This window comes from Schistocerca nitens, chromosome 2, assembly GCF_023898315.1.
Source record: "Schistocerca nitens isolate TAMUIC-IGC-003100 chromosome 2, iqSchNite1.1, whole genome shotgun sequence".
NCBI classification, from domain to species: Eukaryota; Metazoa; Arthropoda; class Insecta; order Orthoptera; family Acrididae; genus Schistocerca; species Schistocerca nitens.
Window position 1 is genome coordinate 113,068,044 of NC_064615.1, and position 26,375 is coordinate 113,094,418.

The following is a 26,375-nucleotide window of genomic DNA, read 5'->3' on the forward strand; positions in this document are numbered from 1 at the left end:
GAGAGGAATACATTCGATATGAGCTACAACAAAATTTAAATGCCCACAGTCTATTTGGCAATGTTTTGGACAATCAGCAGTTGTAATGCAAAACAACTTTGGTATTGAGGACTACAAAAAAAATTCGCGATTGTCAGGACTGATGGATGTTCCAGTCTAGTACAGATGGAAGAATATAAGAATCCACTCCGATTTGGAGTTCGACGATGAAATATGGACTTCGTTGCCTTAATCCACTCTCTTCAAGGGATTTATTCAGTCAGAACCTTTTATTATTCCACTTTAAACCTGTTTCATGTTCACGTCCCTGACCATCTGTTCCTGAGATCATCTTCCTGTTTCTACGGCACATTACCAGCTTCTGTCCTGTACCTTAAGCCATCGCCTGTCCTCCGTGCCGCCTCCACCAAACGCTGTACGTCGCCTACCCGCTGTCCGTACCCAGTGTTCCTGTTCCATCGACTTCACAACGAGATCGCCAGCTACATCGTCGAAAGAAGAATTTTGAAAAATTTTTTTTGAGCAATATTGTAAATTTTTTTTTTGGCTATGAGGCACTTTTCCTTCGATCCAATCTATGGAGCTTCTATATATTTCAAAATTACTGGATTTAGGCTTTCCTATCTTTTTTAATACCTGAGCTGGGGTCTATTCTTTCGGGTTTTCCAGGGTTTCCCTCTGAAGGCCAGTTCCCAAATGGGTAGACCTTTTTCGTAATTACACCAATCTACATCTTCCCTGGTTATGTACTCGGGATGCGAGTATACCCCGATACATGTAAAAGCTACAGCTTAGATATTCTCGTAACTTATTGTCTTAACATTTTACCCATACTCTCTATAGTAAAATTCTACTAGTTCAAAATATTCCTCTTTTGAATAAACAACCCAACAAATTTTTTCTGTTAGCTCGCAAAGTGTATTATCATTAACTTTGCTCGCTGCGAGGGGCAATTGTAATATCTCTTTATATTCGATGAATTATTCTGATACAATTCTACCCTTGAATGACGTTTACTAATTTTCTATCTTCATACTCGCAGAATCCATGCGAAAAGTAGTTCATACAATAGCTACGCCATGAGCGCATAAGTATTCTTAGTAGTACTCTCTCTGGTGGTTGATAGAAAAAAAAAAAAGAAAGGGGGATTCCGAGATTGTCTTCGTGCCGATTAGCCTGAGCTTGGTTTGGAAGAACTGTAAGCTGATTATTGAGATTTATCACAGAAGATAACTGATACGAACTGTACGATTAAAAAGGAAATATATATAGATTGCTCCTTCAAATAAAAGGTGTGTATTTGACATTTGAGAATTAATGATATTTATCGATATATTGCGTAGTTGTTAATCAGAAGGGAACTTCCGAAAGACTGGATATGAACCTGCATTTAATAATCCAAGAGCTCCATTACTTCTTTGGAAGGTTAAACTTCATCAAAGCCAAATATCCGCTTGATATGAGGTTTCCCGACTGATTATACAACGCTCCCAAAATTAGCAGACTGCCGCAAAGCACGAGCCTGCAGAGAAGAAGAATCATCGCCTGATTTCATTCTAACAAGTAAAATTTCAGAATAATTTTGAGTGACTGAGTTATGACTGTGTTTCCTATCATGAATGATTGATTGCTCGAACGAATTGAGAGCTACAGAATTACGTAGATAGGAGGAAAAATTACAAACAGAACCATTATAACAGATAAAACAACACCACATAACAAACCTGACTTCATACTCACCAATAAAAAGAAGAAATTAACACAACTAATCGAAATATCCATACCCAATACAAAAAATATACAAAAGAAAACAGGAGAAAAAATTGAAAAATACATTCAACTGGCTGAGGAAGTCAAGGACATGTGGCATCAGGATAAAGTTGACATTATACCAATTATACTATCAACTACAGGAGTCATACCACACAATATCCACCAGTACATCAATGCAATACAGCTACATCCAAACTTATATATACAACTACAGAAATCCGTAATTATTGATACATGTTCAATTACCCGAAAGTTCCTAAATGCAATATAACATATACCGTACAGTTAAAAGGAAGTCACACTTGATCAAGGTCCGCGTCACTTTCCATTTTTGACCAGACATAACGTCTGAGAAAAGAAAGAAATAATAATATATTAAATTACGACGGCCGACGGAAGCGAGAAGTAGTAGAGTTAAAAATAATCATTTTAATAAATCTGGAAATGCTTTTCATTTATTATCTTAAGTGCCCAATGGCAACTTAAATTGCCATCAATTTTCAGAACTGTATAAGTAAAAGTTAAATTTAAATAAGGTTCTTCCTGTAAACGTGTTATAAAACAATTACCTACAACTACCTTAATAATTCTGAGCACTAATGGGTTAATGTAGTAATTGTATTCTTGTAACACTTTTAGTCCTGTTTTGTCCTATTGGCAGTCAATGGCTACATAACTGTGAAGTTCGTGAACTACGCAAGAGCATAGCAACTGTGTCACTACATTCGACACAAGATAAACAGCAAAGAGAAGTATTACTCTGTCCAGTATTCATCAAGCCAACTACTGACCGTATATTCATCAAACTGCCACGAACTCCAAGAGTGAAAATTTGTTTCACGAGGGACGAAAAAGAAAAACATTAATGAGGAAGAATCAATATTAACACATAATTCTTAGATAGTAATCACGAATAAGTAGAGGAAACTTTAAATGCTGCAACAGGCACTGAACTAGTTATTATAGAATCCGAGTGATAAAAGGAGAACCTCCATACATATTTTAGGGTTTCTGTTTCCATGGTAGTAACTGAGCCTTGGGTTCGCATTTCTTTCTCATTTCTTCCATTTTGCTCTATCATATTTCCCAAGTACCTGACACTTTCCAGTTGTAACTAGGATCTCACATTTGTTTACATTAAATTCAAAATACCTCCTGAACAACCAACAAGCAGATTTCTACAACCGTGGTCTTTATCAACTGATACATCATTGGGAAAAATGTGTCGTAATAACTATGAGAATGTAGAGAAAGGTTAACACCATCACAGTTTCTGTGTTGTAGCCCGATTTTTTTCGACGTGATGTTATCCTATGACTGATGAAAAGGAGAACCTAAAGGACATTTGTGAAGTGAATAGTCATATGTACAAAAGTACTTATATATTTAATGTAGTAATATAAGGAACGTCACATTAAAAGGAATGTATAAATTTGTTTGAACACAAAATGAGAAATTCCTGCGCAGGGGCCGATACTGCGGCGGATGTCGCAAGTCACTCGTCACTTGCTCTGCTGCACCAGGCCGTACGAGTTCCACTCTGCAACAGAGAACAGGGACACTGTCAGAAAATTACCTCTACACACACACACACTCACACACACACACACACACACACACACACACACTAGCTGACACCACAAAGGAAGGGTAAGTGTGGGGAACGACGAAATTAAAGTCCATAACATTTTGACACATGAAGAGTGCAACGAGGCTGATTACAAAGTTATTAGAACTGAATATATTGTGAATTTACTTCCACTTTCTGAAAAGTCTAATGTGATCCTGCTATATCGATTCTGTGAAACAGAGAGCGAACAGTTTCCTCTTATGTTGATATCAAACTTTTTAACGAAAGGCATTTTGAAAAAAGCAATCTTAGAAACTGTGAAACATGAACAGGTGAATATCTTGAAAGGTCTCTGTTGGATTCCTTTCATGTTTAATTTCTTAAATCTGTTGTCATTTACGGCATAAATTCCTCTTCTAAATTTACTGTGGCGTTTCTGACTATCTGGGAGGAGACTGAGTAGAGGAACGTGTTACTTTTACACATAAACAAGAACGATCTGTCACACTACTACACTTTAAAACACAGTTTATATGTAATTCATGTCACACAGTCTCATACGGAACCTACATGTGCTTTCTTTTATATACTGTATATGATAAGATACTGTCATCCCCCTTCCCTTCTGTGTGAGAGGATGAATGAGCAAATGTATTTCTAGTTGCATGCTTGAGGGTAGCAGACAAGCCTGTCTGCTAGAGAACAGTAGGACCAACGTCGGAACAGGTAGCTACGCTTTCTAAAAGCAAAGAGGTTTCTATCCTTAGTATGGTCCTGTCCGTCCGTTGTCATGTTGGTATAGGAAGCTGCCCCTCTGGCCACTTCCGTTTGTATTTGTGAGCCACCCTCAGAAAGGGACCAGGTCAGTCGGTCCGTGGCGAGCGTCTGAAGTGGTAAGATCTCCGGCTAAGCGCGTGTCTGCTAAGTCCGTAGGACAATGGATTTCTTAAGTTCAGCCTAACTGAAAATTTAATCACCTTTATTTGAGGTTTAGCTCTAAAATATCTAATGTTATCTTAAATTGCAACGCAGTGTGATTCGAGTGAAGTTCAGAATATATTCCGGTAGTTGCTTTGTCACTACTTTGTGAGTAAAGTGGAACCACGTGTTGATCAGTAACTCTAAGTTCATCAATCTTAAATGGGAATGTGCGTGAGATTATAACGTCTCGTCTTGACAATATTTTTCAATATAGCAACTTTTGTTTATGTTCAACCCACGTGGGGTGTACTTTATGAAACCAGTACCACGTGCTTATACAATTGTTTGACCCATCAGGTTAATAGTAAGACAATAGTAACCAGTTCGAGGTTTTTCTTTTGTAAATTGCTTTTCGATCTAATTTATTTTAATTATCAAAATTATTGTGGAGTTACACTCTTTGTGTAAACCAAGTTGACCATGTGGTGTAATCATCAAAATAGCCCTCAGCTATTCTTTTTGGGAAGATTTCACAAAGAGTTAATATGAATTTAGTATACTAGTGTGTGGTAATTACATGACGGTCAGGATTGTGCTACGAACGTAACTTCTTTGGGTGAAAATTGAATCGGTTGGAAGTGGTTAATTTTCTCTTGCATATGTTTCAACGTTCTTTGTGTGTTGTTTTATGAATGCAGTGTTGTATGCAGTCTCCCAGTCTTGGCTCCATATTTGATGTGTTCCGTAAAATTACGATCTCACATTTTCACAATCCTAAATAAGGCACCAGTTTATTTATGAATCAAATTTAATAGGCTGACATTTCAATGATCAATGTTTAAATAAATTTCCAAATATAAACTGATTTATTTCTTTTTATTTAAATTTTCTTTTTTATATATATATCACCAGTTATCGTATGCCTATTAAAAGATTATAATTCATGTTAGTCTGGTTGGGAATTTGGTAAGCTAAACTGGATACCCGGTGAAACAGTTGCTCAGTAATGCAAGATTAACTTCCCCAGACAGCTCACAGCTTTTAACCCGCTTTTATTGGCTATCACTTACGCTTACACCACAAATTAAAGTAACAGCGTTACACATGGCGACCCTGTTCTGTGATTCCGCTAGACTCTGGAATCTCTGAAATGTTAGATTGCAAGCGTTGTATAATCGTAATTTTTTTCCCTATAGCGCTCAAACAACTTCTGCGTTGTTTCTGAGACTTTCAAAAGATTCACTGCGTTGTTGAGCGGCGTTGTGTTGTTTGTCTTGTTTTGTTTTCTATATTTGTGTGTTTTATATGTGTGTGTGTGTTTTTTTTTTTCGCTTGTAAATTTCACTGTTTCGATCAAAGATAAAAATTTGATGTGCGTGTGAAAAAGTGCATGTAGGTTGGGTACCTTTCGTGTAACTGTCGAAATTTTTGGGGGATACATTTATTTTGATTCATGTGTCGCGTACTGGGTATAAATTGCACTAATGCAGACACATAACCAAGCTAAAAGTAAGCAGTCCGACAACTTAAGCAACATGGACGATGGGGATAATTTGATTTCGAATATTAACACGCCGGACGGTTTCGAAAATGCAATGGGGAATACTTCAGAGGAAATGCAAAACAGGACGAACGGGCTCACATCAGAGCCAGAAATTAGTTTGCCTCCAACTAACCAAATTGATTTGGCAGAACTCCTGAAAGCCTTATTGCAACAAAATAAGGAAAACGCAGAGAAATCTGAAAAATCGATCTGAGAGCTAGGCGAACAAATTTCGCAGAAATCAGAAAAATCGATCCGAGAGCTAGGCGAACAAATAGACGAAAAACTAATCCAGCAGACAAATAAAATTGACAAGTCGATGCAGAGAGTGTCCAATGATATCTCACAAAGAATAAACAACCTGGAAAGTGAAATAAAAAGTGATATTATGAAAGAATTAGGCCATACATTTGAACAAATCGATGACCGTCTGCAAGCCTTAGAACAGGGCAAGCGGAGTCGCGATGCGGAATCGAAAGAGCGCGAAGAACAGCTACTTAGGAATTTCCAAGCGCTGAGAGAAGAATGCCAAAGGGAACGCCAGCAGGTACTCTCGAGGGTCCAGGAGGCGGAAACGCATTGTTCCGCATCCGTTAGCAACACAGTAGCGGACAACAGGCAAGCGATTCACGCGCTGGAACAGCAAGTAGAACAATTGAAGCAGACTGGGGCGGAGGACAACAGACAAATACATGATAAGATTGCGGCATTAGCGGACATCGTAGGCACGATGAAGGTGACGGAAAGCGAGAACAATACTACACCGGTAGCGGCCGCAGAGACCGAAGAAGTGCGTTCGCTTCTTAGATTTCAAAAGGGACAGTTCGAAGTGAACAGGCAGCACTAAGCTGTAACAGGCGAATTACAAGAACGCGTGGCGCATCTGGAAAACCGCATGGCGTGTGATTACGAACTCGCCAATAGCACTAAAAATAGCTGTACGGACAGTGCAGAGAGGGACTCCGGCCACGAGGGAGATTTTGACAACAGGGAAGAATGTATTTTGAGGGGCAGACATGAGACGAATAGAAACATACAAGGGCCTTGCCGGAAGGAAATGCGGGGATTTGATTTCAAACATTTCCTTACGGTGAGAAAGTTTGAGATATTTCGAAATTCGCAAAAAGGAATACATCCACGAGCATGGCTCGAGCAATTTGAGTTTTGTCTTCCCCCCGACTGGGCAAGTTCACATAAGATAGAATATATGTGTGGCTATTTGGAAGGTGAACCGGCGATTCGCATGAGGTCGGCAGCGCGTCACTGCAACTCCACTCGGGAGTTTCGACAAGCCTTTCTGTCCGCCTATTTGTCGGAAGCGGCACAAGATAGGGTCAAACATGGCATAATTATGCTGCCAAATTTGAACCAGTCTGGTTTCGGCAGCCCAGCACGCCTATTCGACCACATGCTGCAGGCAAATCAATTTTTATACGACCCATACGGGCCTGCGGAACTAATTAGGATATGCATCACCAAATTGCCGATGCACTTGCGCCACGTCATTCTTGCGGGACGATGCAAAGAGGACGTGGAAACGTTTAAGACGCTTCTCCAAGAGTTGGAATACAATACAGGAGAATGCCCGCCTAATCAGGCACAAAGTTATTACGGGGCACAGCAGCGCGATCGCAGTCGTAGCCGTAGTACTAATCAATGGCGTGACTGGTCGTCGCGACGCGAACGGAACAATAATCGGGACCGGCCGTATAGAAACTGGGGTAACAGTCGCGAACACAGGTGGAACAACGGAAATGATCGAGGACGTGGACAGAATCGTGAACGCAACAGTTACGGCAACCAGAATCGATACTACGGTGAACACAGTGGGAATAGGACTATAGGCGGAGCACCTCATGATGTTGAAATTCGGCCAGCTAACCCTACACATAATCCAGCAAATGGAAATGAACAAAACCGGCAATGACAAACGATCAGCGCAGAAGGCGCCCAATCGAAACCAATGAACGACATGGCAAATGAGTACTTAGGGTGTATAGAGAGGAGAAAAAACTGATTAGTTTAAGTTTGTGACATATGCATTTTGAATAATATGTTGGTAAAAATGATGATAAAGATATTTCTATGTGATTTATTGAAGCAATGCTTTTAGTTTTCTTTCTTTTTCCTTGTGCAATTAGGATTTAGGTTGGTTCAAAGGTGAAGATAAAAGGTTTCTTTGTGAACGAGTGAAATGCTGTTTATGTTTTTTTTGTGTGTAAATTGAAACGAGTCGCTCCTGAGAGAAGCAAGATCTGTGTTGAATATATGTCAAAACTCGGGAATATCCGATCTGTGGGTATTATGGGTCTGGCAAACCCAGGTCCCCAGCTGTTAGTAGCCTTGTTTCCGATTTTCTGTTTTCAGTGCTACTATCTATCTATTACTATTCTATATCTGTCAGTATAAATGAGGATCTCTTACTATAGTATGCGTGTTGTATAAATATTTTAAGATAGGAGAACTCTGAGAAAGGAATGAGTAAGTTTGGAATCTTGAAAACAGGATGCGATAATACGATTGTTTAACAAATGGCTTCCCAATATACGCTAATATGTTAATATTGATGATATATGTCTTTTTTGTTCTTTATAGCTGAGTACGTAAAGTGCTGTCTGTGGATTTCGTAAGTATATTGATTCCCTTCAAGGTGAAAGAAGAATTGTGGTTTGTGTAATTTACGTGGCCCTGAAATATTATTGTGGTAGTCAAATACGAGCAGTTTTTCAGCAAATGGAGAATGGTACAGAAATATGGATCCTTTCTGTAGTCTTGATTGATGTTGAGCCAAAGCGTGGAAAACTTATTCTGCGTTAATACTTGTCCCAGAAAAGCGACGTTTATGTGTTTTGCTGATGCTGTGAGCATTACAGCTTACTGTTTTCGCTGGTGCAGGATGCACTGCAGCCTATATGATTTGTACTGAGGAAATTTCCCTCTTGAATGTAGAGGAAGAGTAAATAATTTTGATTATGGGACCGAAGGAAAGCTTGGTTTAAGGTAATAAGGATGAAGCAAAACATTTGTCATTTAAACTGCAGGAGGATTCGGATCTTTTGTGTCAGTTGTAAGTTCAATATGTTAAGATGAAACTGTTTTACAGAATAGAGGTGACCACAATTTTGCCATTCAGGAGAAATGAATCCAGAATAACCACCACAGGCGAAATAACTGATTTCGAAGCGAAAGGTAACTTAAAGAAGGAACGAAATCGCAGCAAAATGGGTAAGAAAATGTAGTATAACCTGTATGATGCAGATATTTTTACCGTTCTCAGAGTCATCTATGTGATTAATTCTTGTGATAACGTAATTTTAGATGAAATTTTCTTACTGTTTTATGTGTGAATATATGAGTATGATAAATGTATAATTGCGAGTCTCTTATTAGGTGTGTCAACTGGTATAAATGTTTTGGCTTGTAAATAACCATTGTCCTTTTTATTGTGTATGTTTAAGGAAAGTTCTCTATATTTATTATGTGACAAGACATATGCAGCGAGCGTCAGGAAGAGGACGAATTAGAACAATGTTGTAGTGGTGTAAACACTTTGCTGAAGTAGCATTGAAGTAGCTTGTTGGATTAACTAGTAGTGGATAGAAGTAGAATTTTGAGTAATGCATGTTTATGGGTAGTTAGTTTGTAGAATAGACAACAGGTGTGCATGTGTGTGTGTAAATAACATGTGAACCCTATGCTGTCCTGACCTATACTTGCACAAGGCATAATCATATTCATTTTTGTGAATTAATAAGTAGCATTTGATTTATTAAACCGTAAGTGAACCACATTAGTGATGTGGATTTAAATATTATATTGTCAGTTCATTTAATTTTTATTTTTATACTGTCAAGTCATTTGACTTTTATTTTTTTTATATTGTCAAGGCATTTAACTTTTATTTTTATATTGTCGATTCATATAATTTTTTTAAAAAAAAATTAAGTCTCACTTTCGTTCTTAAAAATTGTGAAAGACAATACGAAGTGGTATTATGTATGACATTTTGTAATCACATAAGTATGATGAACAATTTCTTTGAATGCAGTTGAGAACGTGAAAGCGAACCGGCTAAACTCTTACGAGACAGCGGGAGCAGCGAGGAGGAGGGCTAGTTGTAAACTAGCGGGTTTCCCAGCAGGACAAGCTGTCAACCGGGCCACTTCGGGAGCGTGGCCGACAACAAAAGAAGGGTTTGCGGCAAACACTTTCCCTTGCACCTTGAGCTAATGGGCGGCCGCCCCGTGCGACCCTTCCTGGAGGCGATGACCTGAGATGGGCGAGCGGTCCACCGCGCGGTAATCCATCTGCTGGCAACGCACCACACGCACGCGACCGTGACGAGACAGCCGCGGTGAAACGACAGAAGACAGGGGAGAAAGGGGCGTGGAGCCTTTTTGATACGTACTGTCCAGAGAAATTGGCAGACTTCAACGACGCCTATCAACATTTCCTGACGGATGCCCACTGTCAGGCAACAGTAAATCATAGTTCGATGTTCTCTGGTTGCTAAGGGTAGCACAAAGAAGAGCCAGTAAGTGTCATCCTTGCCCAGGAATATCAAACCGGCGAGCCAATTGAGGATAACTCAAGAATGTAACAACACAAGGGGCGTGGAGCCTTTTGACACGTACTGTCCAGAGAAACTGGCAGACTTCAACGACGCCTATCAACATTTCCTGACGGATGCCCACTGTCAAGCGACAGTAACTCATAGTTCGATGTTCTCTGGTTGCTAAGGGTGGCACAAAGAAGAGCCATTAAGTGTCATCCTTGCCCAGGAATATCAGTACCGCTTTCATAGAAAAATAAACCAACAACATTACAATCTTAGGGAATAAATGTGAGAGATACAATCGTTTTAGGTCCCCGAACAAAATTATACGATGTAATTTACAGATCATTGCCCACGAAATTAACAATATTGTATAATTAAAAAATTAAAATTGTTATTTCTATCAAACAGGAAGTGCAGTCGGCATTAACTGTGGCACATTGCAATCATAGTTGTCGGCTTATAGTAGACTTAGAACAGAACGGTATATTTCACAGATATCTGGCAAACTCTTAGCGTGTATCACAGTTTTACCAGATATTTTGCAAATGACAATTTTAAGACCATTTAACATACTAATTAGAACAAGACATTATAAACAACACAAACACAAACATGGGTGTTACATTTAAACATATTAGAGGCGCTAATTTCTTCATTAATACACATAAATCAATAACTTTTAATTTGTTATATTATTTTCTCTGTAATAAGAACACAGAACAAGCTGGAATTCCTTTTTCTCGGATACCACACTTACTATGAATGTTCAAGTGTCACCTGTGCTTGGGACTTCTTTCTAAATTCCTTTATATATGGGAGGTCCAATAGTATGGATTATAACCATGTACGTATCTATGCATTGGTAAAATAAGGAAATCTTGTGTAATACTGTAACATTACGAGTCAAGATAGCTGTAACGGAACTTTTGAATAGCGTAAAGCTATCGTTAAAAACGCACGCCGCGCGATTTGTTACGATTTGGTCGGTCATAATAGTAGTAACATGCTTTTGAATACAATTAAAATATAACGGCGATACCTGTTTAGTGTTATTGGAAATAATATGTCGTAAATTAATGAGTAAGGTAGCCGTCCTATAAGAAGAGGTAAAATTGGGCATATTAAGGTGTTTTGCTTTATATCGACTAAGCCGATGATACGGCGTCTTTTTTTCCATTTACTCTTAGAAGAAAAAAAAAACAAGTAAAGAAGTGCTAATTGTGCGTTGTGAAAAATATAGGGGCGAATTTTAAATATAATCAGACTAACAAATGGACATTCAGTTACGCGAAATCGCGGATAGTGAAGTGTGGTCATTAAATTGAGTACACCTACAGGGCGGTCAATTCCGGGATAAATCTATTGGCATCTCACGAGGGACGCAGCATTGAGACCGGTTTTTTTTAATTATATCGCGGAGAGCGGGTTTCAATTTATAAAAAGGAGAAAAGCTGTATCATTATCATTGACTGTTGGTGTCAAGCAACCAAAATTGTTCATCAAAGGGTTTCGGTGAATGAGTGGTGAATGCGAAATGAAACTGTGAACGAAGTTATGTTAAATAAAGCAGAAGAAACAAGACAGTTTGGTCGTATCTGTTATTATTCCATAAACTGTAACATTTCTTCTCGTTGTACGAAGCCTTTATAGACGGTCGTTATGACAATTTGCTTTGAAGGGATCTCGTTACGAGTTAAGTTTTGGGGACCTGGTCAAGAGGGGATAGTTCGTAGATCCTAACTACTGCAGCTATTCTGGAATCAGGTGCTACCGTGACCGTTGTGTGTTGTCAATGGCTTAAGGTCATCATATCTCATGCTCTAAGATCGACGCGCCTTTGCTCTTGGTATAACGGTGTCTCAGTCCGCAGCTCGTGGTCGTGCGGTAGCGTTCTCGCTTCCCACGCCCGGGTTCCCGGGTTCGATTCCCGGCGGGGTCAGGGATTTTCTCTGCCTCGTGACGACTGGGTGTTGTGTGATGTCCTTAGGTTAGTTAGGTTTAAGTAGATCTAAGTTCTAGGGGACTGATGACCATAGATGTTAAGTCCCATAGTGCTCAGAGCCATTTGAACCAATAACGGTGTCTCACGGTAACAACGACAACGCCGACGGCGAAGGAAGATACGGTAGAATACATATTTGCAATTTTGAGTTTAGCTGAATTATACGCAGTTTTTCTTCGACATCGTGATTTACCTGAGTGCCAGTTTTATCACATTTCTTGTCAATTGCTTTTCAGAGCGCCTTAAATCCTGGAAAGTAGGAGAGAAACGTTGGCAGAATGAAGTTGTGAGGGCGCGTCGTTTGTTGTGCCGGGTTAGTTCAGTCGGTAAGGGTTTCGTCTGCGAAAGGCAGGCTTCTTGATTCAAATCCCGATCTAGTACACAGATTTAAACTAGCATGGCTTTTCAACTTAAATCAGTTTCAGCTATTTTCTAAATTAATCATAATGATTAGTGCTACATTACTTTTTTGAGTACGCTTAGCACGAATCCTCAGAAGTTTAGTCGGCCGTCAGCAATAAAGAATGATAGACATGATGAGGCAGGTACAAAAACTGTTGGCAGTTGTGTAAACATACGGTGCTACTATTGTATGCTGTCATATCTGTACAGAAACAGGTTGTCTGGGGTGTATCAAGCACACATGAAAATGTGTAGTATTATCTACATTTAAAGTAGAGAGAAGAACACAAAATTTGCCTTGTATCACAGTGCCGATGATTTTAGCTGCAAGACGACGACTTGCTAAATTCCCACATCAGATAAAGACTCGAATCCCAAATAGAAGGTGTTTACAAAAAGTTTACATATGCCTACAGGAGCAAATGCCTGTTGAGTAATAGGCCGTTGAAGATACGGAGTTAAAACGTTATATATGATCGTTATTTCTAAAAGACATGTATGCCTTGCCCCCAACGTGATTTCAAACCCATATTTACACTCCTGGAAATGGAAAAAAGAACACATTGACACCGGTGTGTCAGACCCACCATACTTGCTCCGGACACTGCGAGAGGGCTGTACAAGCAATGATCACACGCACGGCACAGCGGACACACCAGGAACCGCGGTGTTGGCCGTCGAATGGCGCTAGCTGCGCAGCATTTGTGCACCGCCGCCGTCAGTGTCAGCCAGTTTGCCGTGGCATACGGAGCTCCATCGCAGTCTTTAACACTGGTAGCATGCCGCGATAGCGTGGACGTGAACCGTATGTGCAGTTGACGGACTTTGAGCGAGGGCGTATAGTGGGCATGCGGGAGGCCGGGTGGACGTACCGCCGAATTGCTCAACACGTGGGGCGTGAGGTCTCCACAGTACATCGATGTTGTCGCCAGTGGTCGGCGGAAGGTGCACGTGCCCGTCGACCTGGGACCGGACCGCAGCGACGCACGGATGCACGCCAAGACCGTAGGATCCTACGCAGTGCCGTAGGGGACCGCACCGCCACTTCCCAGCAAATTAGGGACACTGTTGCTCCTGGGGCATCGGCGAGGACCATTCGCAACCGTCTCCATGAAGCTGGGCTACGGTCCCGCACACCGTTAGGCCGTCTTCCGCTCACGCCCCAACATCGTGCAGCCCGCCTCCAGTGGTGTCGCGACAGGCGTGAATGGAGGGACGAATGGAGACGTGTCGTCTTCAGCGATGAGAGTCGCTTCTGCCTTGGTGCCAATGATGGTCGTATGCGTGTTTGGCGCCGTGCAGGTGAGCGCCACAATCAGGACTCCATACGACCGAGGCACACAGGGCCAACACCCGGCATCATGGTGTGGGGAGCGATCTCCTACACTGGCCGTACACCACTGGTGATCGTCGAGGGGACACTGAATAGTGCACGGTACATCCAAACCGTCATCGAACCCATCGTTCTACCATTCCTAGACCGGCAAGGGAACTTGCTGTTCCAACAGGACAATGCACGTCCGCATGTATCCCGTGCCACCCAACGTGCTCTAGAAGGTGTAAGTCAACTACCCTGGCCAGCAAGATCTCCGGATCTGTCCCCCATTGAGCATGTTTGGGACTGGATGAAGCGTCGTCTCACGCGGTCTGCACGTCCAGCACGAACGCTGGTCCAACTGAGGCGCCAGGTGGAAATGGCATGGCAAGCCGTTCCACAGGACTACATCCAGCATCTCTACGATCGCCTCCATGGGAGAATAGCAGCCTACATTGCTGCGAAAGGTGGATATACACTGTACTAGTGCCGACATTGTGCATGCTCTGTTGCCTGTGTCTATGTGCCTGCGGTTCTGTCAGTGTGATCATGTGATGTATCTGACCCCAGGAATGTGTCAATAAAGTTTCCCCTTCCTGGGACAATGAATTCACGGTGTTCTTATTTCAATTTCCAGGAGTGTATATTAATGTATTAATACTGCAATTTACAGTAAAATAACACTTCTGTTCTTTTATACAAAGAAATACGTTGTAATTCATGTCGTACTGACATCGTTTGGCCAGAGATAACGAAGCGAAAATGAACAATGTACTGGTTCGGTAAAGAAACAAACGATGATTAACTACTTCATTTATTCTCGCTGGCTATGGTGCTTTTCCCTGTTGGATACCACAAAGAGTAAAGCATCTGCCTCTATGTACCTCTATATTTCGTTAAGTATATGATAATTAACTGGAATGTGTAAGTCGAGTTTATTTAGGAAAGCACGCCTTATTGATTCCTGTGATGACAACTATCACTGTGTATGAATATTTGTGTCTTTCTGTTCACAGCCAGTAAAGAAAGGATTGCCGGCGAATTGTTCGAGGACAGAACGACCGGACATGTTAACGTGTTCTTTCGTTTCTTATTTGAATATCTCTGTGTCGAACCACCCTGAGATCGAATTACCGATCATTTCATTTCTTGTGTGTTTCTTTACGTAAGAATAGTGTTAAACTGATCGGTCAATCACCGTCCAATAATGACGTTGGCAGTCGTTTCAGTGGTCTGATGGTTTCCTTTTCTACGATACAATCGGTCACGCGACGTAAAAGGATGCTTAATACGCATCTTTTATCAGTAATAATTAATTTCATTTTCTCATATTTTTTGCTTAGATTTGCCGTCTATGGGCGTTTCTCCCACCAGTCAGGGAAGTAATTTTTTTACCGTGACATACTGGGAAAGTAACTTAAGGAATAAAACAGCCACCAGTTTCTGAATGTAATAGTCAAAAGCTCTTAACCTAGGTTGCTGGCACATCTTGGTCAGCATGTAAAACGTATATGACATCTGAAGAAGGCCCATTTATCTGGACTGAAAACTAGGTCAGCTGCTTTCGACTACTACCTTCACCAACTGGTGGCTGTTTTCATTCCATATATTACATTTGCACACTTGCTGCTGCAGCTATGCTTGATATTCTAAATACTGGGAAAGCTTTCCTTAATAGTTATCTCCCAGAATCTTTTTATGCACTATAATTTCATAGAGAGAGAGAGAGAGAGAGAGAGAGAGAGAGAGAGAGAGAGAAACGTTAAAAGTGAGATACTGGGATCGCTTGAGTGTCGACGTAAGGGCAGAAATTGTCGGTGACACACTCGTAGAGGCCGTACACTTTACCAAGAAGATTATCGGATGCTGCTTATCACCGATTCTGGGTGATGAATTTCCGGCACTGTTGGAGAACGTTACCCTTGCAGAAATACAATCGCTGTGGTTTGTGCACGAGGATCCACCACCCTATTTTCTACGGATTGTGTAACAGTAGCTCACCACAACTTTTCATGGGCGCCGGATTGGTCGAGGTTGTCCGTTAGCATGTCCTGCCCGTTCATCGAGCATGAAGCCGTTGTATTTCTGGCTATGGCGATATTTTTAAGACATTGGTGTACGGCCAATCCATCGACAATGTCCAGACGTTACAGGAGAATGTGAGCAATTAATGTGATGCGATGCAAATGGAGCCATGTGTATTCGAGGGAGTGTGTGATTCAGTGCGAATAAGGGATGAAGAATGTGACAGGATGCGTGGTAACCACATGCAACCCTGTCTATGTCGTCTATTATTACGTGGCATGACAGTCGGAAATGACAGAACAGATTGTGCCATTTCTCAACAGGTATTGGTTTCTAGACACAATACGTATTAAACGAACTTGCGTTCTAGCTTTGACCAAACTACGTCCTGTAGGAATATGTGACACTTTTCTTAAACAACCTGTACATAACAGCTTCAGACGTCTGGTTACTGGATGAATACAGACTGGATAATCTGCACGCCATGAGTTCTGCTGCCTCAGTACATATAAGGCCTATACAGTTTCTAACTTTATTACTTGACCTGCTGTGTTAAACCTTAAACGTAACATTATACCACTTAATGAGCAGATTATTAAGGACTTTTTAAATTTTTAAATTCGGTCAATAATTGTATGAAATTCTGAAATTCAAATTTTTGTTGCCCCTTTAAGCCTTAGATAGGCAACCCGTTACTGAAATTGGGTTTCCCTTTTAGTTGTTTAGTACCATAGACTGCAATTAGGTACTTCTCAAAAAATGTATCTGGAAATCTTCGGTAATATATATAAAAAGGAGATACTTCTAAGTTTTGTGTTACGAAGTTGACTTTGTATACATGGTTAGTAGTGTTCTAATAACTGGAAATTCATCTGTGTTTCATGTGACCTTCTTGCGCCCTAACTTTCTGAGAAGTACTGACAGATGGTACGTAGAACGCATAAGTCTTTCGTGAAATATTTTAATCTCTTTAATACTCGCAATCCTCGACATATTTGGCCTGTTATGTCCATTTGACACAGTATACCATTATCCTAACACTACAGAGGAAGCCGACGATGGGGTAAAGTCTATAAAAACTTACAGACATTATAATAATTCTTGTTAAACGCTTTGTGCACTTAAATCTCGGAGACAATTCAGCACAAGGAAAATGTGAACACCTGTGAGAGGCTGTTACTAAACGGCTGTGATGACTTGCAAGTTTCTCAGAGTAAACATCAATTAAAGCCGCGTTGCAATTTTGTTTCTTCTTACATGTTCAGTGCTTACAGGAAACGTTCAGAGATTAATACCATGACCTCTACGTGAAACAAAAGTGCTTGGTAACGTTACTCAGCACAAATTACGTAAACCGCAGACGGAATATTTTACGTTCCATACTTTTTCAGTCGCCTTGTGACTTCATTTCTGACGCCGATGAATAACTTTAACGATGATGAAGCAGATAGTTGCTAACGAAGTGTGTCACATGTGGTCTTTCTGCTTTTCCGATTCACATCCTCAAATAATAGCTCATCTGTAGCACTAACAGCTGATTTTTGTCTGCCGGCAACTAGAATGTCAGTGAAAAGGGACAGTCAAAGGTAATATTTGGTAAAGATGAGGCCATCGAATCACGGGCCTCTTCCTCTTTAGCACTGCAGCTCATGATGCGCCACGCCCTCTATTTTATGGTTACCTCCACCATCCGAATATATCCATTTTGGCAGGTTGATTGAACGTATTTTCAGCCATTTTGTCTTTGGATGTCCTTTTTTTGGTGGAAGAGAATTTTACTTTCATTATTCTCTTGGGCATGCTGTCAACTGCCAATCTCTCCAAATGTGGTATAAAATGCATTCCCTGTGATACTATGAATTTAAAAATAACTTGACTTGCATAAAATTCAGTAATTGTTCGTTGTATCTTATTTGGCGTCCTTAATGCACTTCTCACAGGGTCGCCGATTTTTCGCAGGATGTTTCATTGAAATGGTCACAGTTTATTTATTTTCACTTCTCCTAACGTCCATAATTCTGGTCCATAAGCGACTGGTTGCGTAGTATACGTAAACAAACCGTCGATATTCCCATATATACTGTATAAGTATTTTGTAAGGCCTCACATTCGTACACAAACTGCAGTTAACCAATACACCAAAGTCTGTCATTTGTTTTACCAATAACCGAACCTATGAATTAGTTTTAGCAGACACCATTTTTGTCGAATATTAATGCATTACAATCACAATCAAGTTCATTGCCTTATCGTACAGACTTGCACGCTCCAGAGAGCTAAAACTCGGAAGTGAAAATGATATAGTTCACAGACTTCTTTTTCAGTTTGTATCCTGGTGTCATGTGAGACATAATGACTATTCTTGTCAAACTGAGACAATGAAAGAATGGAAAACTTAATAACAAAATCTGTCTACTGACTTTAAAGAATTTTTAATATGTCTACGCATATTCCGAACTCACATCTTCATCTGTTATGTAAGAACATTCATTGCGTTTTCGACACGCATAACGTAACAAAATATCTCGATGATAAACCTGTGAGTTCGAAATGTACATTTGCATAAAAAAGGCTACAAAGACAGTAGATGGACTTTAATACAAACATTTTCCGTTTACATATTGCCACTTCGCTACGTTTCAGTACTGCCACATATTGTTCCTGCTGTGCATGTAAATACTAGCTCAATAGCCGGGCTTTCCCAGTTATGTATTTACTCCAAACTTCTAGTAGTTCATCTCCTCCTCTTCCCTCTCTCCATCCACAACATTCTTCACCTCCTCTCTGTCCATCTCCTTCACCCCCTCTCTCTGTTCACCTCCTCCATCCAGACACTCTGTCCATCGCCTCTTGCACCTCTCTCTTTCCATCGCCCACTCTTTCTCTCTCTCTCTCTCTCTCTGTCAATCTGCACCTCCCCTCTCAGGCTATCTCCTCCTTCCTCCTCTAATCCCACCTCCTCCTCCCCCTCTCTTCCTCAGTCTCCTCCTTCGCCTTCACCCTGTTCATCTCCTCCCTCTTCTTTTCTGTGTCCACCTCCTTTTCTCTTCTCTCTCTATCCACCACCTCTTCTTCCCTTTCTCTGTCCGTTTCTTCCAGCCTCATCTATCTCTTCATCTCCTTTTCCCTCTCTGTCTATTTCTTCGTCCCCCTTCTTTGTCCATCTCCTCCTCTTTCCTTTCTCCATCTCTCCCCTCTCTCTGTCCATTTCCCCCTCCCCTGTCCCTGACCGTCTGCTCCACCTCCTGTCTGTGCCTATCTCTTCCTGCCTGCCCCCCCCCCCCCCCCGCCACCTCAATAGGAGCCCAGTAGTTATTACCTCTACAGTGTTTCTTTCCAGATTCTAACTAATATGCGTACCACATTTGATTGAAATAGTTCCAGGGATTTAGGATGAGCTTTTTACCTGTGGCTTTGCCCCCAAATGCACTTGACAAATATTTCACACATATTTCATACGTATTTGTAGGCATAGTCGACCCGTAAGTCAAACAAATTTCGCCATGCAGCTTCATTTTCATGCAGCTCAATGTTTATGAAGTCGTATCTCTAGAACTATTTGCTGAAAAATGATGTAATTTTTCTGGTGCATGCGGTGCTATATTCGAATACTGTCTGCAAAATGTGTCACGAATGCAGTTCGTAGTAAAGAAGTAAAAATTAAAACGTAGTGCTTTAAGCGGCAGTTTTTCAGTATGTGATACGTGTACCAAGTTTGGTTGAAATCGATCCTATTGTTTAAGATGAGATGGGGAACATACATACATACATATATAGGTACATTCATTTTTGTAATTTGTATGGATTATAATTGATTTCAGTTATGACACACACACACTTATTAAAAGTTAATTTAGCTTCACCTGATGTAAAGTGGCAAATGTACCTTTAATTTCATCTGTAATATCACAAATTACTGGGTACCAGTCTTTGCTTGTGTAGTCAATTTTCGGCAGCTTGCCGCCATAGTCCTCAGGAAGGTGGCTGGGATCGAGGTGCTTGTGCAGTGACTCCATTTTGTCACCGTGGAAGAACATCTGTAACACATATCCTGTGTAAAGCTGATGTACGTAACACTGGAAGTGCTTTTCATAGATTACAAAAGAGTTTCAATTTTTTCTTCTCATTCCTTATTAAAATAAAAGTGCAGATGAAGATGTAAAAAACTTCTCCTCCGCGAAACCAAAGTCAGGGATAGCAAAAGGGTCGAGTACATAAAGTATCCTTTCCTTTCAATTTACGAATTGACATGACGTTGCATTTTGGCAAACTGAACTGAACCTTTTGAAGTTTTAACATAGAAAGTTTTGGAAATTACTTTATTTGCACTCTCATGGTGAGCTTATGTAACGAGGGCTGTATGAAATGCATAAGACTATTGAAACATATAATCAAAAACAACTCTACAGCTAAAACCAGTGTCCTTCAAATGAGTCTTACAGGATCAGTTAAGTTATTTCTAGGAACCAATACTATTTAATTTAGTTAATAGTAGCAAAGAATACATTTCTCTCCGACCAAATAATTTACTTTCCAGTTATAGCATACAAGAAAGATGTGTTACAGTTTACGTTATAGCTTTCAGTATTTATTAATCGACTATCTCCTTACCCTGTTCCTCAGTTTTTCCCTGATGAACGGCTTAAACATAGTGAATACCATGTTGAAAATGTACGGCTGTTTTACGATATGCACCTCCTTCAGTCTCAGCGGCATGGCATCCTGTGAACAGTTTTGTCAAAGGTTCATATGCTTGTGATGAAACAGGGCAGATTTTGCTGAAAGTACAATTACAGTCCTGTCTGCAGTTGTGCACAATACACCTTCCACTTTCTTTAAAATGTAGTACATCCACACCATTACATACCATCGAGCTGTAATAGCAGGGTACCAAGGTATGCAGTAAACACAGGACAATAGCCTCACTCCACATGCAGCCAAAGTTATGTTAAGAATGGTGAACCGAAAACTGGAGAAGGTAATGGAGGAAAACAGGGCTGGGGAGCAGATCAATTTCTGAAGGAATACGATCACAATATGTCTGTATCAAAAGAAGTGATATTGTACATGAGAATAACTGTGAAGGGGAATGTCATACAAACGTCAGTAAGATGACACCATGTTGCAGTAATTTTCAGACAGAATAACACACAAAATCCAACTGAACATAGCACAAGAACTGCCGATACATATAAAGCTAAAACAAAAATTAATCAATTGTGTATTTCATAAGGCGAAAATTCTCTCCAATTTTCCTCTGCAAGAACAAAAAGTAAGACGAGTACAGAATTCATTCCTTTCTTTCTTCCTCGCAAACTTTGTAACGTCTCTTAGCAAAACACATATTATATGTCGTAAAAAAGGAGAAAAGAATAATTTAATTGGATGATTGTAATTGCGCGGACAACGATTGTGTGAACTTTATGTAATAAAGACAAACCATTATGTGCCATGTTTTATACTTGTATAGAATTATGTACCGATTTTTTAAAAGATAATATCTGTGTCGGCCAGTACTGAAACCGCCACAGACGATACTTATTAAATATCAAACAAAGATGAGAATATGTCGCAACGAGTATAAATAGTAGTGACCGAGCATTAATTTCTCTGTCGTCTTCTTGGAGTTACGTGGGTAGGAAGAGTCTGTGACGCTATATTGTATGCTTGTGTAGCATTCTTTTGTCAAGATTGAGAGAAGGACGCCATTAGGTACTGATTTGTAAAGGTGTGTAATAATTTAATCTGTCTAAATGTTTTGAATAGAGTTACTTAGTGAAAACTTGCCTGGTATTTTATCCCACACTTTTTAGACATTTTCAGCTATTTAAATATTATTCGTGGTGCAGAGCTGCGCTACGAACGAACGAGCCGCTGCCGCGGCGCATTCACACTACATTAAATGAAACCAATCACACCGCAAAGAAGCGGACAGGTAATAGTGAACTAAAATTATTTATTTCAGCTTTCGGAATTGCAAGTCAGAGCAGCAGACTTTATGATGTGTTTTACAGGTGGACGCGGGCTGCAGATGATGTATTATTAACAGTGCAAAAAGATAATTTACCTTCATAACATAAAAGAAATCTTGCTGTGCACAGTTCTGGTCTGGCAAACATTATAGTAAAAACATCTTTTTCTCTGATAATAGTCTCATGTTCTCGTGTTAGTCGAGGTACTTATTGGTATTTTACTATTAACAAAAATCCACTGCAAAATTTTGATGTTGAACAAACATTGCGTACTGTAACATCAGTGTTGATAACGAAATAATTTTCACTAACCTTTTCAATAACTGTAAAGTAAGGAAGATATGTTGAACTTTACAGCGAGTTACAGTAACGAAACAATGTTTCTTTAATAGAAAACCAGATCCAGAATAATAAGAACATAATATATTTTGTTTTGTTGAAAATTAATGATCCAAAAAAAGTCACAGCACAGCATCCCTAGAAAGTAGTTCAGGGCTCTTTTCGTAGCAACATATTTTATCTCATATATTAGTTGTTACGCGACCAATAACAAAGCAAAGAGACAGCGAAAACTTCCATCCTTCCTTCCTCAAACAAAATGGTTTCTCCCAATCTGTATGGTCGCGTTGTGAACTGATATTTTAAGGCCGAAAAAGAAGTAAGATGTTGAAAAGATACTGAATAAATACGAAAGACCATGGGCAACAGAAACACACTGTTTTATTTTTATCATATTATGATATGAAACGGCTGTTAAGAAGCGAGTGGTATAAAGTTAACACTGAAATACTGAAGTAAGCTTGAAATTAAATATTATCATACTACCAGAGGTTGAAAATTCCACTTTAGTTGTAACGTTCTTGTATTATCACACGACGGGTTTCGGATTCTTATATGCTCATCTTCAGGTGTCGTAACTGGGTGCTGTGAGCCCCGAGGGCCCTGGTAGACGTGTACAATGCGCGGTGTGCTACCTATAAGCGCAAACCGTGCATGGAGTGACTACTCCATGCTACTCCATACTCTACACTCGTAGGTAGCACACCGCGCCTCGTACACGTCTACCAGGGCGCTCGGGGCTCACAGCACCCAGTTACGACACCTGAGGATGAGCATATAAGAGCCCGAAACCTGTCGTGTGATAATACAAGAACTTTACAACTGAAGCGGTATTTTCAACCTCTGGTATAATGCTCAGTTGCAGATGTGCCTCCAGCAGGATTATTATCCTACTAGTTGAGTATCCAGCGTTGCTCCAGGACGTATTTATTCGACTTCTGTTAGCCTACCTCCACCTCCCCCCTGTCTTTGTCTATCTTCTCCACACTTCTCTCTTTCCATCTCCTGCTCCCTCTCTCTGACCACTATCCACCACCAAATGCCTATCTCTGCCTGACCCTCCCTCTGTCCATCTCATCCTCTCCCTCTCTCTGCCCATTACCTCCTCTCTCTCTCTGTCCATCTCCTCTTCCCTTTCTCTGCTTATTTCCTCCTCCTTGTCTCTGTGCCCATCTCCTCCCCCACCCTCTGTCAGTCCATCTGTTCCTCTCCCCTCTCTCTCTCTGCATCTACTCCTCTTCCCTTCCTTTGTGCCATCTCCTCTGCCCTTTCTCTGTCCATTTCCCCTTCCTCCTCGCTGTGTAGATCTCCTCCCCCCTTATATCTGTGTGCATGTCCTCCTTCCCCTTTCTGTCCATCTCTTCCTTCCCACTTCTCTGTCCACATTATCATCCTTACCCCAACAGGAGGCTTCTGGTCCTTATCCCCACTGTATTTCTTTCCATAGAGTAATACGTATATTGCGTTTGGTTGAAATAGATCCAGGGGTTTAGGAATAGCATTTCAGCCGTGGCTTTGGGAGAATACGTTTCACTGATATTTAACATATTTCACGCATTATGGTACATGTACTTTACCTGTATCTGTAGCGAATTTCGTCCTGCAATTCTCATTTCCCGCAGTTCAATCTCTATGACGCGTCATATCTCCTGAACAACTGTCGTACAATGATATCATTTTGCAGCTACATTCGGTGGTAAGTTGGGAGTAAAGGCGTAATAAATTAGAACAGCATGCATGATGCGGCAGTTTTCTCACATTTCAGGGTTTGTGACGCCATAGCTCGTGAACTATATGTCGTACAATGACATAGTTTTGTAGGTTCATTCAGTGGCATACGTGAATACTACCTGCAAAATGTGTCCTGAATAAATTTAGCAGTAATGAAGCAATCAATTGAAGCGTCAGCCCTGATGCGGCAGTTTTACTGTAGGAACAGGGATGACGTTGTAGCGATGAACTTTTTTCTTTTCATTATTTTGTGGGTTTAGTCAACGAGAAAAAGTTTGCTAAGGTTTTAAATTATGTGTAAAGTTGGTTCCAAGTCACTAAGTGCTCTCATTCTCAAATACTGGATGAATAAACACTGCGAATTCGCGAGTCGTGAGATACACTACTTTTTCATCCCCACCCCCGCTCCTTTGATAGGTAGGTAGTTCTTAGCTCCCCAGCGATTCTCTCCACACAGTAAGTGATACGTGTAATAAATTTGATTGAAATCGGTCCAGTGGTTTAGGCGGAGATGTGGAACACACACCCACACCCACCGACACACACACACAAACACACACACACACATACACGAAGGAGTCTCGTGTGGATTCCTTGAGCCTCTACTACTCATAAATGAAGGTCAGAACTGCGCGTGATATTGTTCAGTGTGCGGCGTCTTTTGTGGCTTTTCTTGCACAAGTCGTACTGACAAATCCAGCAGCTAGAGATTTCCTTTTTCTCCGCCGCTTGTCCATCTATTTGGTAGACACTGATAATTAAGGGCAATAAGCCATATAAGATGAAATGGGAGATACGATACTGCGTGAAGAGTTTGACAGAGCACTGAAAGACCTGAGTCGAAACAAGGCCCCCGGAGTAGACAACATTCCATTGGAACTACTGACGGCCTTGGGAGAGCCAGCCCTGACAAAACTCAACCATCTGGTGAGCAAGATGTATGAAACAGGCGAAATACCCTCAGACTTCAAGAAGAATATAATAATTCCAATCCCAAAGAAAGCAGGTGTTGACAGATGTGAGAATTACCGAACGATCAGTTTAATAAGCCACAGCTGCTACATACTAACAAGGATTCTTTACAGAGGAATGGAAAAACTGGTAGAAGCAGACCTCGGGGAAGATCAGTTTGGATTCCGTAGAAATATCGGAACACGTGAGGCAATACTGACCTTACGACTTATCTTAGAAGAAAGATTAAGGAAAGGCAAACCTACGTTTCTAGCATTTGTGGACTTAGAGAAAGCTTTTGACAATGTTGACTGGAATACTCTCTTTCAAATTCTAAAGGTGGCAGGGGTAAAATACAGGGAGCGAAAGGCTATTTACAATTTGTACAGAAACCAGATGGCAGTTATAAGAGTCGAGGGACATGAAAGGGAAGCAGTGGTTGGGAATGGAGTAAGACAGGGTTGTAGCCTCTCCCCGATGTTATTCAATCTGTATATTGAGCAAGCAGTAAAGGAAACAAAAGAAAAATTTGGAGTAGGTATTAAAATCCATGGAGAAGAAATAAAAACTTTGAGGTTCGCCGATGACATTGTAATTCTGTCATAGACAGCAAAGGACTTGGAAGAGCAGTTGAACGGAATGGATGGTGTCTTGAAGGGAGGATATAAGATGAACATCAGCAAAAGCAAAACGAGGATAATGGAATGTAGTCGAATTAAGTCGGGTGATGTTGAGGGTATTAGATTAGGAAATGAGACACTTAAAGTAGTAAAGGAGTTTTGCTATTTGGGGAGTAAAATAATTGATGATGGTCGAAGTAGAGAGGATATAAAATGTAGACTGGCAATGGCAAGGAAAGCGTTTCTGAAGAAGAGAAATTTGTTAACATCGAGTATAGATTTAAGTGTCAGGAAGTCATTTCTGAAAGTATTTGTATGGAGTGTAGCCATGTATGGAAGTGAAACATGGACGGTAAATAGTTTGGACAAGAAGAGAATAGAAGCTTTCGAAATGTGGTGCTACAGAAGAATGCTGAAGATTAGATGGGTAGATCACATAACTAATGAGGAGGTACTGAATAGGATTGGGGAGAAGAGGAGTTTGTGGCACAACTTGACCAGAAGAAGGGATCGGTTGGTAGGACATGTTCTGAGGCATCAAGGGATCACCAATTTAGTATTGGAGGGCAGCGTGGAGGGTAAAAATCGTAGGGGGAGACCAAGAGATGAATACACTAAGCAGATTCAGAAGGATGTAGGTTGCAGTAGGTACT

General features: G+C 40.6%; 1 protein-coding gene across 1 annotated transcript in view; it reads right to left on the reverse strand.

Annotated features, from left to right (window-relative positions):
* Window positions 1–3,140: 3,140 nt before the first annotated feature.
* LOC126234289 (retinaldehyde-binding protein 1) overlaps window positions 3,141–26,375 on the reverse strand; it is a 143,658-nt gene continuing 120,423 nt past the window's right edge. The window contains exons 6-8 of the mRNA XM_049942976.1: window positions 20,721–20,831; window positions 19,996–20,146; window positions 3,141–3,313 (exon numbers count right to left, since the gene is read on the reverse strand). Coding sequence (XP_049798933.1) covers window positions 3,276–3,313; window positions 19,996–20,146; window positions 20,721–20,831 — 300 coding nt within the window. The 3' untranslated portion in view covers window positions 3,141–3,275. The remainder of the gene's footprint in view (window positions 3,314–19,995; window positions 20,147–20,720; window positions 20,832–26,375) is intronic.